Genomic DNA, 18,540 nt, shown 5'->3' with positions numbered 1-18,540 from the left:
AAACCAACACAACCCGAACCATGATCAACAAGAGGAATTAGTGCTTCTTTGCTGCTAAAAACCTTTCTATGACTCTTGGGTTGATTCCCCCACCTTGCTTTAGAATGTTGTATACCCCCTGTACAGATTTTAAACCTCATTTCTAATGTTATATTCAATCAAGACTAGACCCTCTGTCTCTGGAGACCCACAGTAGCCTATTAGCTGCCTCTCTTACATGTGAGGGCCCTAATATATGTAATGGTTATCGTTCAAATAGTCACGGAATTGTGCGAAAATTAAGGATAACTGTTCAGTGTAAACACAGCAAACGTCTGAACGATGAACGATAATTTGTTTTCTTATCGTTCATTTTATGAAGGCATAAAAATCATTGTTTATTGTTTGCCAGTCATTGGGATTAACCCATTTAGGACCAAGCACTGTAAATATACAGTGCTTGGTCCCGGGCTTAAAGCCCAACCGTATGTAAAATTATGGCGGGGATTAAAGCCCCTGCTTCTGTAATCAATCAGAAGCAGGACAGGTTGTCAACTGTTAGTCACAGCTGATGACCCGGAGGGGGAGACAGAAGTGGGTTTTATCCCTTTCTGCCTCCTCCTTTCTTCAGAGTGATATGTACTAAAGTGAAAGTGGAAGTGTTTCTTCCACTACGCGAGCCCAGGGGTCACGGGACTGCTGGGATTCCCTGCTACAGGGAGCCCCTGATCAGCTCTGCCAGTGACTAGCAGACCCTGATCAACTTGGCCAGTGACTATTGTCACTACAGGGAATATTTTCTCCTGTGACTGTGGCTCGTATGGATGCCTCAGCTACAGTGGAAAAGTATCAAACTAAAAAAAAAACAAAAACATGTGAATGTCCCCCCCAGAGGTCTTGTATGACGTGATGGGGAACATAGATAGTAAAAAACATAGTTACATACATAGGTAAAAAAAATTACAGAATAATACAACAACTATATATACATAAGAAAGAAAATAACTCAAAGCCAACGCCAACCAAAACCATCACTATATGCGCCCTGTAATCCAAAACCATACATATTACATACCAAATGTCCAAAGCAAAATGAGGAATCTGTTCCCACACTTTATTTTAGCTTAAATATACGAATTAAAAAAAAATAACTAGAAATGTTAAAAAAAATGTTTTTTTTAGTTTTATACCCCCAATAAAACAAAAAAAATGAAAAAAAAAGTTAGTGAAAGAAAAAAACCCAAAAAACCATATATGTCACGAAAAAAAAATGCAGCAAAAATAATTTTGATAGCTAAAGGAGGAAAAATAGAGCAGTAAAAGTACCACATGGCTAAAATCCCTAAAAAGTATCTGGTCCTTAAGGGGTTAAAAGATATTCATTCAGTCGATTGAAAACCATTTCCAGGCATTTCCAGACTCCTCTGATAGACCATTTATGGACCGAATGAGCTGAATGAGAAAATGATGAAAAAATGTAAACGATTATTTAAAAATGAGAGAAAACGACTCGCTAAAAGGGCCCTAAGCATTTGCTGAGAGACCTTCTTTTTTCCTAGAGTTTGCCATAGCAACCAGACACCTTCAGTTTTAATTGAAGAAGCTCAATGACCTCCCAGTCTACTTGCACAATGATGTAATCTTATCTGACGGAACTATTTCTGTTCCAGCGTAAATAGATGATATACTGTGTGAGATCATTGGTGGTTAGCTCAGCCTAAGTATAGTGCACTCTAGGGACCAGAATCCTCAGTCTATTTTGTTCTTACCAGCATATTCACAAGTGGAGCCAGTATATCCCGGACAACATTTCCATTCCAAACTTGTTACGAATTTCCTCTTAAGTTCATATATTGGTTTTTGTGCTAGTCGGTACCTGAAGGGAAAGAAGAATATCTTATCTTGCATGCTTATTGTCTACGATATTTCTCTAATAATAATTCTAATTACTGCAACATTTTACTTGTGATACTAGCAGTACTGTCATTAGCAGGAAAACATTCAGGGTTGGTGATTTATTCTGATTGCCAGACTTGGTGTCAGAAAGGAATTCTTTTCTCTTAAATTAGGAAAAATGGCTTCTACCTCATTATTCAGTTTTTTTTTTACTTTCTCTGGATCAACATTGTTGCGGGTTGGAGGGGAAAATAGGCTGAACTGGATAGACATGTCTTTTTTCGGCTTAACATACTATGTTACTATTAGTAGTGGTATAATCAAACTACTAACGACCACTTGTCTGTATGTTTGTGTGTGAGTGCTTCTCATGCTCCACCTCTGGTAACGTCATCGCTCCGCCCCCTGGTGACGTGATCGAAGGTCCTACAACATATATAAAACACAGATTCTGACCGACAGAAGAACAACACAGTTAGGGCTCTTGGAAGGGGAGGACAAAAATAACAAAATGAGAATACAACTAAGCCGTTATTATCTCAGAAGATGCAACTCAGCAGTCCCGACAGAAGACAATAATCTACCTCCACCACAGAGATCCAGTGGGCTAAAGGACCTGTGGTGATGTCACTGCTGTGGGAGGAACCAGGCTGTGTGTGATGTGTGGGGTGTAGTAGAGCTGTGTGTGTGCATGTACTATGTAGCAGAGCTACCAGAAACACTGGAACTATAATTTCCTACACAACTCAGCAGTCCTGACAGAACACATTGACCTACCACCACCACAGAGATCCGGTGGGCTGAAGGACTTGTGGTGATGTTACTGCTGTGGGAGGAGCCAAGCTGTGTTTGTCTTGTGTGGTAATCAAGCTGTTGTGTGTGTGATGTGCCACCAGAAACACTGCTACTATAATGCCCTAATAATTACTAGTAGTATATCATAAGCAAAATAGAGTGCATGCTTTGGGCACTAAAGCCAAAGTGTGTATTTACAACTTTTAACATTTTCCTTCTGTTAATTTAAAATGGTTCCATTGAATATATGACTAGTTGCATATGTCTGCCAAAAACAGTTGTAGTGAAATGCAGTCAACCTTTTAATAAAGTTGGGGTAACAGGATCTCAGCATAGCCCAGTCAAACATAGGACGAAAGGAAACTATCTTTAGCCATTAAAGACCTGTGTGTGCATCAGTGTAAAATTGATTAAGTGGTAGCCAGAAATCATTGAATGGGGGTCACCGGATCCAGAGGTGAGACCCGCACCTATTCGGCATTTCTGCCATAACCTGTGAGTATGCCATAAATGCTTAGGATGGGAGTACACTTTTAACAGACTGTTAGAAGGGCACAATTGACCAAGTCTTAAAAAAATGCCAAATTCACTTTATGGATATCTTAATACATAAGAAAAGACCTTATTTATATATATTGCTTTAATAGGATTTAAAAACCCCCAGTAAAAGTTCTACCAATAATACAAATTGGACAATGTACAAGAACATTTATATACGGTTATAGGATTTATTTTTGTATAGACATAGGAAGAAAATAATATTCTGCATACTTACATAGTTTTCTGACAATTAGGTGTTCCATGGGGACATGGCTGCTCGGACCTTACCACGTACTTCTCAGTTTTACAAACATCCACATAAGTCACAATTTGTTTGCGCACAAAAGAACACCATTTCCTAAAGATACAAAAGAGATGTGGATGTAGGGAATCTCTTGTATTTGCTTTATGCCACCTTGTTCATTTATTATTATTTGGATACTTATTGTCATTTTATCTATGCCAGTTTAGTTGATTAGTCAGCAAATACCAGGGCCCAGTTACGGAAATGACAGAAAACAGAAAAGGCTAACGTTTCTCCTTAGAGAGAGCATCTATAAGGTGTGTAAAAAGACTTATACGGCCATGCATGCTCCTCTGGGAAATATGCAAATGGAAGATGGAACAATACCTCTTCAGCACCACCTATTGGAAGGCAGTATTCCTGCAAGTCAATGTCAGACTTTTCTTTTTTACTTTTTCTCTCTCTTTTTTTTTTTGTAAATACTTTCTTTATTGAGAATTTAAGAATATATGTCATACATGAAATAAACAGTTAAAGGTAGTCAAAGGGGTTATTAATCATGTACATTTCCAAGAGGTATTAACATTGTCACTGTTTTATCTGTTTAACAATTGAAAAACATTGAAATGATAGAGTTTTATATTGTAAAGGTAGGTAAGGGGGGGGAGGAGGCGGTGGGTGAGGGGGTGAGTGGAGTGGAGCATGTAAAGCTCAGCTCTTCTCTCCGAAAGGGGGAGACGCACAAGTACGGGTGTCAGTATCAGAGAATGTTAACTTCTCTTTTTTTGTTACAAGAAAAAAAAAAAAATATATATATATATATATATCCAGCTAGGGGATAAACGCAGTTAACAAGATTTCCGAATATAACAAAATAACAATTGCACAATAAAATATAAGTCGTAACAATTGAACAATAAAATAGAAGTCGTGGCGGACAAAGAAATATGAAATGGTTCAAATTCCCAGGACTTAAGAGTCTACTTTCAATGGTTATAAAATCCAGGTTTACAATGGGACTTTAAATGTGCCGAAAGGAAAAACTTGATTACTTAATGCGAGAGTTACAATTGTCAGAGAACACATCTAAACCCATAACCCAGACCAAAGGGAAATAGAGGGGGATTCTGTCATAAATCAGAGAAGGTATTATAAAGCGAAACAGAGAGAGAAAGCAAAAGAAAAGGAGAAGAAAGAAACACAATTTTAACAAAAGGGAGGGGGGGGGGGGGGGAGAAGGACTGGAATCCTGACAGGAACATATGGAAGTAGGGCTGACTAGTCAGGCACATACTGAGGGCTCATGAGAGAGTAGCTGGAGAGGTTGCCAATACATGTGTAGTAAACTGTTAGGTCAAAAAATATTGCCTCTGTAGCAGAGAGGTTCCCCTTGGGACTAGATCAGAGACTGGTCAGTGCCGCAGCTGGTTGACCATGGTGGGCGCTAGGACCACATTGTATTGTTTGGGACTGTGTATGTTATGCAAATTTATATCTTCCTATGGAGTGATGACACATGTGAATGGCACAGTTGTGACTTTTGCTGTACTTCTATAGCCTTCATCTGCTTACTGCTGCACCATCCTAATATTCACATCATTCACCTGCTTTCCATACTCCTTACACTATTTTCTTGTAAAATATAGATCTCGGTGGGATTGCCTTGAGGGTCCGTGTCTGCTCATTTACGAACACTCTACACACATCCTATCAGCAGCACGGTGGTACATTATAGTCTATGGATTATTCAGTCTTTCCTTAGGATACATGCAGGTCACTTTCAACACAATCCCTACTAAAAAGCTTGGAGAAGAAGGTTCATGTAATAAATCATTGGACTTCACCAAGTACTAACAGCTATTAAGGAATTGCAGATGCCTGGTCAAAGAACAATGTGAGGAAATGGGGACCTTTTAGAGGTCATTGTATGTTTATGATTGCATTCATGTCTTCGCAGTTCCCAGCAGCCCACCAGAATACGGTGCGGACACAGTGACATAAGAACTTTATTTAAAGTGGATTGTGGGCCAACTCCCACATAAAAAGAACTCACGTCACAACCACATTTCTGGGTTAAATTATTTTCTTTATGTAAGGTGGTACAGGAAGACAGCGACAGTGATTACTCTGGGAAGAGCTAAACAGATATGTTCTTAACTGAAGGAAGAAAGAGTGGACTGACTCTTAATAGGGATATGGTCCAAGTAGAAAGTAATTTTTGTAAGATATTTAATAGGGCGCTGCCAGTCCAAGTACCATCACCGTAGGTGATGGGGCATCAAAATGCTAACCATAGAAAGGAAAATATAATATATCATAGAAGAAACCCTTAGGCAGCCCGTTCACGCAATCTTTTTCAGCATGTCAGCAGTGTAGTTAACACGTTGCTTAGAAAAACAACGTTCATCTGAGTAAGGCCTGAGGCCTTAGTTAGACGGGCGTTTTTTTGCGCGATTTGCGCATGCGTATGCGTCTGGCGATTTTTTAAAACCATTGCTTTGCAATGGTATCGGACACATGAGCGCTTTTTATGCGCTCGTCCGATAAATTATAGAACAGAAATCGCAGATCGCACCTATCTGCGATCTGCGATTCCTGTTCTCTTCTCTATATGCGCTCAATGGGCCAATCAGCTAATCAGGGGGCAGGTCTGACTCTCACCCCCTTCACACCCACTGCAGGCCGGCTGCGCGGAACTCTGGCTGCCGGGAGCAGGTGAGTATGTATATATTTTTTATTTTAACACTTTTCTGGATGAATTGCAGGGAAGGGCTTATATATTTAAGCCCTTCCCGACAATTCATCCCACACTCGCCCGCAGCGCATTGCTTTCAATGGAGTCGGCTGTATTGCCGGCTCCATTGAATGCAATGCGCTGGACAGCTCCAGCCCGTTTCTAATGAAACGCGGCTAGGAGCAGATTTTCGGGCGATTTTCGGGCACCGGTCACGTGATTTGCGGATGCGCATCCGTCATGCGATCTGCAAATCGCGCGAAAAAACGCCCGTCTGACTAAGGCCTTATAGTGTAAAACACATTCAGATAAGTGGATTGACTTGATTCTTCTTTATTGATTAAATGAATTGATTAACAGCCAACACACATAATTTCGGGGACGCAGCCCCTTCCTCAGAAATGGCTGGATAGAGTACTAATGGTACAATATATAAAGAAAGATAAGGAAAATAGCAAATTAAAAAAGAGAAACAAAATTAAAAACAAAGACAAATTAAGCAAAATAATAAACAACGTACATTTTGACTCTTAAGGGCTCAGTCACACGGGCGTTTTTATGTGCGTATGTTACCTGCGTTCTCGATCCGCATTTATATAGAACCAATGCTTTTCAATAGCAGCAGTCAGATGCCCAATATTTACCTGCACACAAAAATGCACAGTGGTAAATATAGGGCAGCGGATTTTAAAACGCAGGTAACAGCAGCATCTGTCTTTTTTGGACGTGAAATCCCTGGATGCTGTCACATCCAGGGGTCTCACCTCGTGCTCAATGGGGCCGGCAGCAGCACCGACCCCATTGGGAACATAAATCGAAGATCACGATCCTCTGGCACAGCTGTGACAGCTGTGGCAGAGGAGTGCGATGTTCTCCCATTGAATTCAATGGAGCTGGTTCTACAGCTGGCTCTATTGAAAGCAATGGGCTGCTGGCAAGCCTTGCAGTGATTTTCAGGGAAGGACTTTAAATATAAGCTCTTCCCTGAATATCATCCCTAAAACATGCAAAAAATAAAATATATATATATACTCACCTCTCTGCAGCTCCAGGGGCTCTTCTCCTGCACTGCTCTGAAGTGCTTTCAGCAGGTGGGGATTTAAAATCGGCGGTCAAGGGGTTAATAAGCAATGTGGAGATCATTTAAATAGTAGAGGCGAAATACGAATGTGTGCATGAGCCCTAAAGGATGGAATTAAAACTGAATTGTGATGTTGGATATTTTCTTTAATTACCTGTCATCGCGAAGATGTTGGTTGACATTTGTATAAAGTCATGTGAGCATATCCGTAGATAGGTAAGAGCTGGGAATGGTGCATCATGGGACATAATTAATATAAAAATAAAGGGATTTATGTATTTTAAAGTCTAGTCATGATCACTACTAGCGTCCTACATGGTATAATCAATGTAAAATCATGCCAGGACTGTGAACTATTATATATACAACTTCCTGTGTATTATAAGGGGTTTGTGGTTTGCTTTGTCTAAGCAATTAAAATACATTTCTGGTTACATACATTCCAATAGCAGCCATTTATTTTACCAGCTTTTTAGATCTTAATGACAGGATATAAGGATACAGAGGGCACGGTTGTTCTGGCATACAAAGAATACAAGTATTTCATTCGATTTTATGCTTAGAGAACGTCATCTGGAAAAATGCATTTATAGATGATGGTGGCAATGAGAGAAAATTAAAACATGACTATTGCTTTCATTCAGTTTAGTTATGTACGGGCTTCAAGTCCTACAAGATAAGTATGACTACTAAGGCCTTAGTCAGACGGGCGTTTTTTCACGCGATTTGCGCATCGCATGACGGATGCGCATGCGCAAATCGCATGACCGGAGGCGAAAAATTGCCGGAAAAATTGCTCCTAGCCGCGTTTCAATAGAAACGGGCCGGAGCTGTTCAGCGCATTGAATTCAATGGAGCCGGCAATACAGCCGGCTCCATTGAAAGCAATGCGCTGCGGGCGATCGCGGGATGAATTGTCGGGAAGGGCTTAAATATATAAGCCCTTCCCTGCAATTCATCCAGAAATGTGTAAAAAAAAATAAATATATATATACTCAACTTGTCCCGGCAGACGGAGTTCAGCGCGGCCGGCCTGCAGTGGGTGTGAGTGAGAGGTGCCCCTGATTGGCTCAGCGCTGAGCCAATCAGAGGCACCTCTCACTCACACCCATTCATGAATTCATGAATTCATGAATGGGTGTGAGTGAGAGGTACCTCTGATTGTACTTTATGGTACACACTGCAAAATATATGGATCACCAGTTAACTGGAAGCTAGTGTGACCTACAGGAAAATCATTCAGATATGCGTAAGACTTTTGCTAAGAAAGAGTAATTACACTACTCCACTCCTGTCCATGGGCTTCATTTGGTAATGTAGCTCAATATGATCTGCTCACATATACTGTACAATATATATCATTTATCAGGTGAGTTAAACTGTTTTTCCTCTTATTACCTTTTTTATATATATAGATCCAACATTTTTGGTATATAGATCCCACATATTCTTAATATATCTTCTAATAAGTATCCTACATAGACAAAAATAAAGCTCTGTCTGTTTTCAGCTGCCACTAAAATCATAGAATGGTAGAGTTGGAAGGGACCTTTCAGGGTCATTGGGTCATTTTTTTGGGTCATTGTCCAGCCTCTGTTGAAGACTTCCATTGAAGGAGAACTCACCACCTCCCGTGGCAATCTGTTCCACTCATTGGTCACCCTCACTGTCTAATATCTAATCTGCCTCCTCCCTTTCAATTTCATCCGATTGATTCTAGTCTTTCCTTGTGCAAATGAGAATAAGGCTGATCCCTCTGCACTATGACAGTCCTTCAGATATTTGTAGACCGCTATTAGGTCTCCTCTCAGCCTTCTTTTTTGCAAGGTAAACATTCCCAGATCCTTTAACTGTTCCTCAGACCACTGGCCATCTTGGTCTCTCTTCTGTGAACTTGCTCAAGTTTGTCTATGTCTTTTTTAAATTGAGGTGCCCAGAACTGAACACATTATTCCAGATGAGGTCTGACTAAGGAAACATAGAGGGGGATAATTACCTCAGGTGATCTAGACTCTATGTTTCTCTTAATACATCCCAGAATTGACTTTTTGCCTTTTTTGCTACTGCATCAGGCCTTAGTCAGACGGGCGTTTTTGCGCGCGATTTGCGCATGCCATTCGCGCATATATAGAACCAATGGTTCGCTATGGTATCGGTCACATGTCCGCTTTTTATGCGGATATGCGATAAATTATAGGACACGACGATTCGCAGATCGCGCCTATCTGCGTTCGGCGTTTTATGTGCGCACCAAAATCATTTACTGCAGCTAGCTGCGTTTTTTCACTGGCGAGCACACCGCACTGTACTACCATCATCTGGCGAGTGCATAGTCTTGTAGGATGTGAGAACTTGAATGAAATGGCAAAGGCTGACAAGGTGGTCGTAATATGGAGGCTAAGTTTCATGCGCATTTTGATGTGCACGGCGAAAAAGGTGCGAAAAAGTCCCGCAAAACAAAGTTCCGGCCAGTCTAAGTTTCATGCGCATTTTGATGCGCACGCCGATTTTACTCCGGTCAGGCGGGCGTTTTGCTGCGACCATAAACGCGGCTAGGTGCTGATTTTCCCGTGATTTTTCGCCCCCGGTCACGTGATTTGCGCATGCGCCTCCGTCATGTGATCCGCAAATCGCGGGAAAAAACGCCCGTCTGACTAAGGCCTCACATTGTTGACAATGTTCAGTCTATGATCTATTAATATACCTAAGTGTTTTTTTAACATGTGCTGCTGCTCAATTCCTCCCATTCTGTATGTACTTTTTTCATTTGTCTTGCACAGATGTAGGACATCATGAGCTCCTTCTGTGATGTCATTGGCCCACTGCTATGTAATCGTGGAGGGCTGATGGGTTGCCATGGCAATCGGCCACCAGACCATGGCGTCCCGATCTGCCATGGTCTGTCATCCCTATTGTAAGTGTTGCAATGCATTACCATAGTGATCATAGTTTTTCTGGTTCATGTTCCCTACAGGAACATAAAAAATGCAAAAAATAAAAACATATAGTAAAAATAGTTTAAAAAAAAATTAATTAAAAAAAGTTTTTAAAAACACCCCTTTTTGTGCACTTTTTGTATAATATTTTTTTTTATTGTAAACCCCCCCCCCCCCGACATAGTAGGTATCAACATATCCATAATGACCTGTACAATAAATTGAACACACTATTAATCCTGCACAGCAGCAAAAACAGCTTGCTCAGGGGAGCGATTTTTTTTTTAGTGCATGAACCAATGCTTTCCAATGCGTTCACATGGCCGATTTTTATAAGTGCTAAATAATTGCACCTGCAAGAGATAGGACAGCATTTAAAAAAGCTGAGCCTTTCTCTCTGTTGCATCACATCGCATGAAAACGTGCATTCCGTGCGATGCAACTTTGACAGTAAAAAATCCTACTGTAAAAGCCCCTAAATAAGCCCTAGCTGCAGAAAAAAAAAAAAAAATGCGACACCTAGAAGAGCTGTCCGACACTGTTCCTCATTTCTTCTGGCCACGGATTGAAAAGTCTCAACCGCCTGGAAGCGCTGCCTCTGATTAACTGAGTGCTGTGACGCTTAGCAAATCACAATCGGCCAATGAACCAATCACAGCCATTCATTGGTTAGGGCTTATTCATTCATCACAGCTAGGGCTTATTTCGGGGGTAGAGCTTATATTTCAAGATCCCCCTTGAAAATCCTTGCAAGTGGTGAGCCTCGCAGCGCTGATCCCATTGAAAACAATGAGGGAAGATTGCGCTCATCTGCCACTGCTGTGACAGCTGTGGCAAGGGATTCCTTCATCCCTGCCAGGAGTCCCCTCATCACTGAATGCTGTGACAGGAGGGAACTCCCCGCGGGGATGAGGGAATTTCCTGCAACAGCTGTCACAGCAGAGGAGAGGGATCTTCTCCCTATGTTTTCAAGGCTGCCACCAACCGCATTGTCGACAGGGTGATACTCCTGGTTGAGACAGCATCCAGGGGTTGCACATCCAAGAAATCCCCTGCTGTATCTGTCACAGCTGCAGCAGGGGATAGCGATCCTTTCCCATTGCTTTCAATGGGGCCGCACTATTTATGTGCGATTTTAGCTTTAGTCGCGCGTTTTATACACATATGTCCAGCGATTTTTTTAGCACGCCTATTCAGGCACTAAAAAAATTGCTCATCTGACCAAGGCCTCAAAGTGATCAAAAAAGTCATATGTACCCCCAATATGATACAAATAAAAACTGCAGCTCATCACGTAAAAAAGAAGCCCTTAGGGCTCAGTCAGATGGGCGTTTTAACGTGCAAATTTTTTGTGTGCAGAATGCAAACACACAAAGATTCGCATAACCGAAGTGGGCAGCACGCAGAAAAAACTGCACTTGTCCACTGTGAAGGCTTGCTGACAGCCCATTGTTTTCAATAAATCTGGCTGTAGTATCAGCTCCATTGAATTCAATGGGAGAACATCGCGATCCTGTGCCACAGCTGTCACAGCTGTGCCAGAGAATCGCAATCTTCACTATATGTTCTCAATAGGGTCGGCGCTGCTGGTGCCGGCCCCATTGAGCACAAGGGGAAACCCCTGGATGCAACGGCATCCAGGGGTTCCACATCCAAAAAAGACGGATGCCGCAGTTACTTGCGTTTTAAAATCCACTGCCCAATATTTACCACTGCGTATTTTTGTGCGCAGGTAAATTTCGGGCATGTGACAGCTGCCATTGAAAAGCAATGGTTCTATATAGATGCGGATCGCAAACGCAGGTAACATGCGCACATAAAAATGCCAGTCTGACTGAGGCCTTACGGAGCTCCGTCCATGGAAAAATAAAAAGGTCATGGGACTTTAAATGCAGCGATAAATAAAAGAAATCCAAACAAAAGGGTATTTATTCTGCAAAAGTGGTAAAATCTAAAAAGTATTATTTTGGTATCGTTATAATTGCACCAACTTGCAGAAAAAAATTATGATGTCATTTATGCTGCATGTTTAATGCTGTAAAAAAACCAATGGCATAATTAATGTGTTTTCTCTCCCTGCCATCCGAAATAGATTAATAAAAATTATACAATACATTATATGTACCCCAAAAAGGTAAAAATTAAAAATACAGTTTGCCACACAAAAAACAATCCCTCATTTGGCCATGTGGATGGAAAAATAAAAAAATTATGTTTTTTGAAAAATGGAGATGAAAATCCCCTCGAAATTGTTTTGTACTTATGGTAAAATAGGCCAGGTCCTTAAGTGGTTAATAATTCTGCTAAACAGAATTATGTAAATTCTTTAAAAATTTGCCTAAAATAGTCTACAGTGTTTAAATTCTTTTCTATTGGTATATGGCCCAACAACTTGGTAGCAGTTGGCTGATCTTTCCATTACTTACCGGCTGATAATACTTTCCAGATTGTGAAAAGTGAAGTAATTAGCTGATCTCATGGAAGGCCAAAGTGCAACCAAAAATACACTGAAGGAAAATCTTCATCATATCTTGAAGCCTTTTCCGGCTAAAGCAATATATTGCAAGCATGTAGAAAATCCTTCATTGTTCTCACTTCCTGTGACTTTTCTGACAAGGGCACGAACACTACATGTTTGATCATCTTCCAGATTTAGCATAGGAAATAACCAACCCGCAATATCAATATATAGTCCAACCAAATAAAACAAACACACGCACACACACATAATGACTTAAACACTTAAAACGTGAGAAAGTGTAAGCATTCACATCACTAGCCGACTTGATTGGGCCAAGGCTATTGCATGTATAGCCTAACATAAGTAATAATTCAGTTGGCCATTTTGGAGTCTGTATCATAGCTGGAAGGAACTTCTAGAGATCTGCATTGAGAAGTTTGGTTCAGTTGAACTGTAGGAGGTTTGGGTCCTGTGACCATATTATAGTCATGTCATACTGCCCAAAATCAGTTTTTTTAGGTTATTGCAATACGGTTCTTCACTTTACACTATAGGGGTCACAGAAGTAGCCATCACACCTGGTGCCATAGGAGCCCCAGTAACTAGAGATGAGCGAGTATACTTGCTTAGGCACTTTACTTGAGCGAGTAGTGCCTTAGCCGAGTATCTCCCTGCTCGTCTCTAAAGATTCAGGGACCGCCGCGGGTGACAGGTGAGTTGCGGCGGGGAGCAGGGGGTGGCGGGGGGGAGAGAGGGAGAGAGAGATCCCCCCTCCGTTCCTCCTCGTTCTCCCCCACCGGCCCCCGAATCTTTAGAGGCGAGCAGGGAGATACTCGGCTAAGGCACTACTCGTTTGAGTAATGTGCCTTAGCGAGTATACTCGCTCATCTCTACCAGTAACCATTCTGCTATGTAAGACAACAACAGTTTTATAAATGACACATGCATAGAGGGGGTCAGTAACAGAGTTTACATTTGAGCCCAGAGTCTCTAAGTTATACCTTACATCCTTAGTGCTGGATATATTTTTTTCACACTACCATTCATAGTTTCTTATTTTTGCGTCCAGCAATACCTTAAATTCCATAGCTACAGGAGATGCCATAGATTGATCGGTTGGGAGCCCTTTCTTTTTTATTTAATTCTTTGTTTATTGAATTTTTTATAAAGAAACAAGTAAATATTAAAGTTTACAGATAGATCTTTTGTTACTAAATATCTACAAAATAAGTGTATATAAGGCATACATTAAAGGGGTTGTCCCGTGAAAGCAAGTGGGGTTATATACTTCTGTATGACCATATTAATGCACTTTGTAATATACATCGTGCATTAATTATGAGCCATACAGAAGTTATTCACTTACCTGCTCCGTTGCTGGCGTCCCCGTCTCCATGGTGCCGTCTAATTTCAGTGTCTAATCTCCTGATTAGACGCGCTTGCGCAGAAGGGTCTTCTGCCATCTCTTCGCTCCGGCACGAGCCGGCATTCTGGCTCCGCCCCCTTGTACGCGTCATCACGTAGCTCCGCCCCCGTCACATGTGCCGATTCCAGCCTCCTGATTGGCTGGACCGCATGAAGGCCTCCTGGAAGCGCGATGCACCGTGGGACGGGACAACACAGGCGCCATCTTAGCTGCTCAACTTTATAAGTTATTATTTCATCTCAACAGTAAGTAGGAAGCGGTTTTTAAACGGTTTAAAGGGCTGCTTTATTCCGGGGGGTGACTGGGGGAATGTGCAGATTTAAAATTTTGCGGGTTTGGCTCGGGACAACCCCTTTAAGGACACATTCACACACAGCAGAAACACTACGAATGCCATGCTGTAGAAAGCCAATGGCAAACATTCAGCAGCCCCACAATAGAAACCTGAAAACAGCTGTGCACCTGCACCCCAGTCTGGTAGACACATCCATCCCACCACCCCCCAGCTCCCTGTGCTATGAGCGCAGCCCTCCCAGCACCCGGCAGGGAGCCTCCAGCTAGTGCTGTGCCGCTACCCAGATGATAAACAGATAGCATCACCTGACTAGATAAGCGACACACTTATCGAAAGGAGCAACAGTGAGACAAATGAGAATAGATAGGTCTCTCCACTCAATCTTTACTGAGATGTATCTGACTCGTCAAGTGGATCTGGAGGATCAGCAACCCTCATTCTCTTGATAGATGAGGGTCTTAGAGGTGGGACTCTTGCCTATCAAACATTTAGGGCACATTTACAGAAATATCTTTTCCTGGAGAAACCCTTTTAATACATAACCCTGAATGTGTGTACTCATAAGTAATGAGCACTCAAAAGTCAAATATTCTGAGAAATTAAACATTATGGACCATAAAATGCAATTACTTATTATTTCATGTATGTTTTGTCTTAGAACTTAAGAAAGATTCGGGGGAACAGATATTCATACCGCAGTCTGTGCACTTCTTCTGCATTCCCTTCTATCTTAAATTGACACTTGAGAAATGAATTGATTTGTAGTTTTACTGAATTGGCCACTATTCTCCTTTGTTAATTGAAATACAGACTGGGCACTACTAATAAAAGAGGAGCTTATTATGGCTGCTAGTGGGGGTCCAACTCCAATAGAGGTGTCAAGCCACCATGGCAACAGAAATACTTCCATGTATCCACAGCAATTTGTGGAGAGTAGAAATAAATAGAAATGGTTTATCGTGGATGGAAAAAAGTTCCAAAATCAAATTTGGGTATCCAAAATATTTATGGATTATCTGTAATTCCCTTTGTTCTAGATCTTTTGTAACACTGACATTAATATAAGACTGAATATGTTTTACAACAACCGGCAATTCACCAAAACTTCGGTGACACATAGTCATTTTTAATAATTTTGAAGTCTTCAATTCTGCTATTTACAATTGTAAGCCATGCATATCTCATAGCAGATGGATGCATATAAGATGTAAATATAGCGAGTGCACCCACTAGCAAGTTAGTAACGGCAAATATCAGTTGACAAATCCATAAATAAGACTGGAAAATAATTATGAGCTAAAGCCGTAGTTTAAACATTAAACATTTCTGATATATCCACAGAATATGGGACTTACAGAAATAAGTGAGCCCAGCAGTCTCTGGAATCTTTCCATTCAGCAGCAGACTGAATGCGGTGGCCAGAGACTGGCAGGATGTGGTCAGATGTCCCCAGTTCTAGGGGTGAGACCCTCATTTGTCAGTTATTTATAGCATATCCTGTAGATATGTCATAAATGTCTAAGATGGGAATATACTTTTAAAGGGATTGTTCCATGAAAAATATTGTTTATAGCTAAAGTCCATAATTATAAACATTTGTCGTACAAAGGGTGGACAAAAATATGGAAACAACATATGAAATGCATGGGATTTTAATAATTAGCACTGAGCTGCCCTTTTGAGCCCTGCTTGGCTAAGAGCTTTCCCGCCAAATTTGTATTTACTTTACCTCTTGCCCTGCTCTGGCTGGTTTTGGAAGCTAACTGGTAACAGCAGCTGAGTGACTCAAACCCCTGACCGATGAAACCTTGTCGCTGGGGCAGATGTTCACTTCTATCTGGTAACATCTGTAATATTACCTCCACTTAAAATTGGTCTCTATATGTTTTATTGAAATATGATTTATAATCCTGTGTACTGTAAGGCATGCATTTCATACAGTGTTTCCATATTTTTGTTCAACCCCCGTATATGCTTTTATTGAAAAATTTTTATATGCTCAGATATTCCAGGACTGATGTTAGCATGGTATAGTGCCACCTGCTGCTTCTGTTGTGTCTCACACAAATATGAACCCCATTCTTTTGAATGGGGTCATACATATGAGCGATGATTTCCTGCATGGCATTGCAATGCGATGTGATACTATGCAGGTAACGGTCCTTTGACAGTCGCATCGGAGGATCGCTGCATCTCCGAAGTGATGTGAGGCTGTTTTGCCATAAAAATGCCTTGCATCCATTGGTATTTCTCATGGATGGTGAGCACGATATGGGGGGCGGAATTCACAGCCCCATGTCGCGCTTGCCCATGTGAAGTTAGCCTGATTGTTCCAAGGCAATTACACATGCTCATTTTTTGCTTCTATCTCTGCTCCACTTGGTACGTAAAGGGATCCATGGTGTGGTAAGCGGCATACACCAATAAAGAACCGTTTTTGCATGCACTGCTTGCAGAGATGAGTCCAACAAATGGACTACCTGCTGAATTCCAGGAGTGATGGTGAGGGTAGGGGAGTCAGTAAGTATAAAAAGTATACTCTGGATTGTTAGTTTATATCCTATAAGCCCATAAACTTAGTTTATGATGCTTATAAGTGATGACTGGTTCCTTTAAAAAATAATGCAGTAGAATCTTCTTAAAAATTCAATCAGTTCCCCCATCATTGTATATTAATTCTACAGTTATCCAATTTTTTTTTAAATGTGACAAATATAGAACTGTAACATAGAGCTCCACCATTAAATTGGCCCCTCTAATTTATTGCACGCACATATCATGGTGGCAGCTATAGTATTAATAAAACACTGTGAGCTTCAGTTATCTGAGAATCATAGAACAATATAGTTGGAAGGGACCTCCAGGGTCATCTGGTCCAACCCCCTGCACAATGCAGGATTCACTAAATCATTCCAGACTGATGTCTGTCCAGGTATTTATTATAGCGCCTGCACCAAAACGTTTGTGCAAATTGCGACTTGACAAAAATTAAAAATGTTGCCAAAAACTGGGCAGATGCATGGTCTTCTGTGGCCTGAGAGATTTACTATAGCTTCTAGAATTCATTTATGATTGACTGAGATGGAAATACCCCTAATGTCCAGTTGATTTCCTTGTCAGCCAATGTAGCACTCATTACATTTCCCACAGTAATTATTCAGCTTCTCTTGCTCTGAAATGGCAGATTTACATAGATTTGGAATATAGGGTAGAGCGATGTGTCATTGCATAAGTTGGCAGCCTTGCTATTTAGCAGATGGGAGCCATTTCCTCTTGGCACTGTAGTACAACTAAACAAATATAACGTATTAATATCAGTATAGAATTACAGTCAACATTTATATGCGCTTTTTTATTTCACTGGACTTGACATTTTATGATATATATATAAAATATAGCATGAAAGTGGAGCACTGGTTATCAACTAATGCAGCAATAATATATACAGCTCTACTCACATGTGTGTCAGAGGCTCAATTCAGAGTGTTAGGCGCAGACTCGGCATGAAATGCCAGATGAAAAAGTCATGGATGCAGGACTTTTTCATCCGATAAAAATGCTGGACAGGTGCAAGAACCAAATTAATCCTATTATAGTCAATGGGGGGCGGTTTGGCACAGTTTTGTTCTGTTATGAGACACATCCATTCATCCAGGGGATTCTATTAGTCTGCTCGCAGAATCCCTAGCACAGATATGAATAAAGCCTAATACTGACCAGACTACACATCATCATTTTTTGGAATTTTACTTACCCTGCTCTTGGTTTTGGGTGCTCTATCTCTGGGGACTGTGTTCCCTCAGTGTCAGATGAAGTAGGCTTTGGTTTCTGTACATGTTTGTGATGTACAGCATTTCCCTTTTCAACTGATTCTTCTTGACCAGGCAATCCATGAGTAAAGGTTGACATCCCATGAACCTCAAAAATAGAGCCTATAGGAGAAGATCCAGCAGAGTAGATATGTGTCCTTACCAAAGTACAAGAGGCCAGAATCATTAGTCCAAGACAGCATATTGTAACATGCAGTTTATCTGCCATAGCTTTCTGCCCTCAACTCACAAACCGACTTGAGCTTCTAAGTGCTAGAACTGAATGACTTTGAAAAACCCCTTTGAACTGCCTTGAAGTTTAAAAGTAGGGGTGGGGGAACTTT

General features: G+C 41.1%; 1 protein-coding gene across 1 annotated transcript in view; it reads right to left on the bottom strand.

Moving 5' to 3' along the window:
* The window catches only part of MMRN2 (multimerin 2), a 40,934-nt gene extending 22,446 nt beyond the window's left edge, over positions 1 to 18,488 (bottom strand). The window contains exons 1-3 of the mRNA XM_066600454.1: positions 18,142 to 18,488; positions 3,446 to 3,568; positions 1,749 to 1,855 (exon numbers count right to left, since the gene is read on the bottom strand). Coding sequence (XP_066456551.1) covers positions 1,749 to 1,855; positions 3,446 to 3,568; positions 18,142 to 18,425 — 514 coding nt within the window. The 5' untranslated portion in view covers positions 18,426 to 18,488. The remainder of the gene's footprint in view (positions 1 to 1,748; positions 1,856 to 3,445; positions 3,569 to 18,141) is intronic.
* Between the last annotated feature and the right edge of the window lie 52 nt (positions 18,489 to 18,540).

This window comes from Eleutherodactylus coqui, chromosome 4 (genome assembly GCF_035609145.1).
Source record: "Eleutherodactylus coqui strain aEleCoq1 chromosome 4, aEleCoq1.hap1, whole genome shotgun sequence".
NCBI classification, from domain to species: domain Eukaryota; kingdom Metazoa; phylum Chordata; class Amphibia; order Anura; family Eleutherodactylidae; genus Eleutherodactylus; species Eleutherodactylus coqui.
The sequence above is the reverse complement of the archived record's forward strand: the minus strand, read 5'-3'. Positions and strand labels throughout refer to the sequence as shown.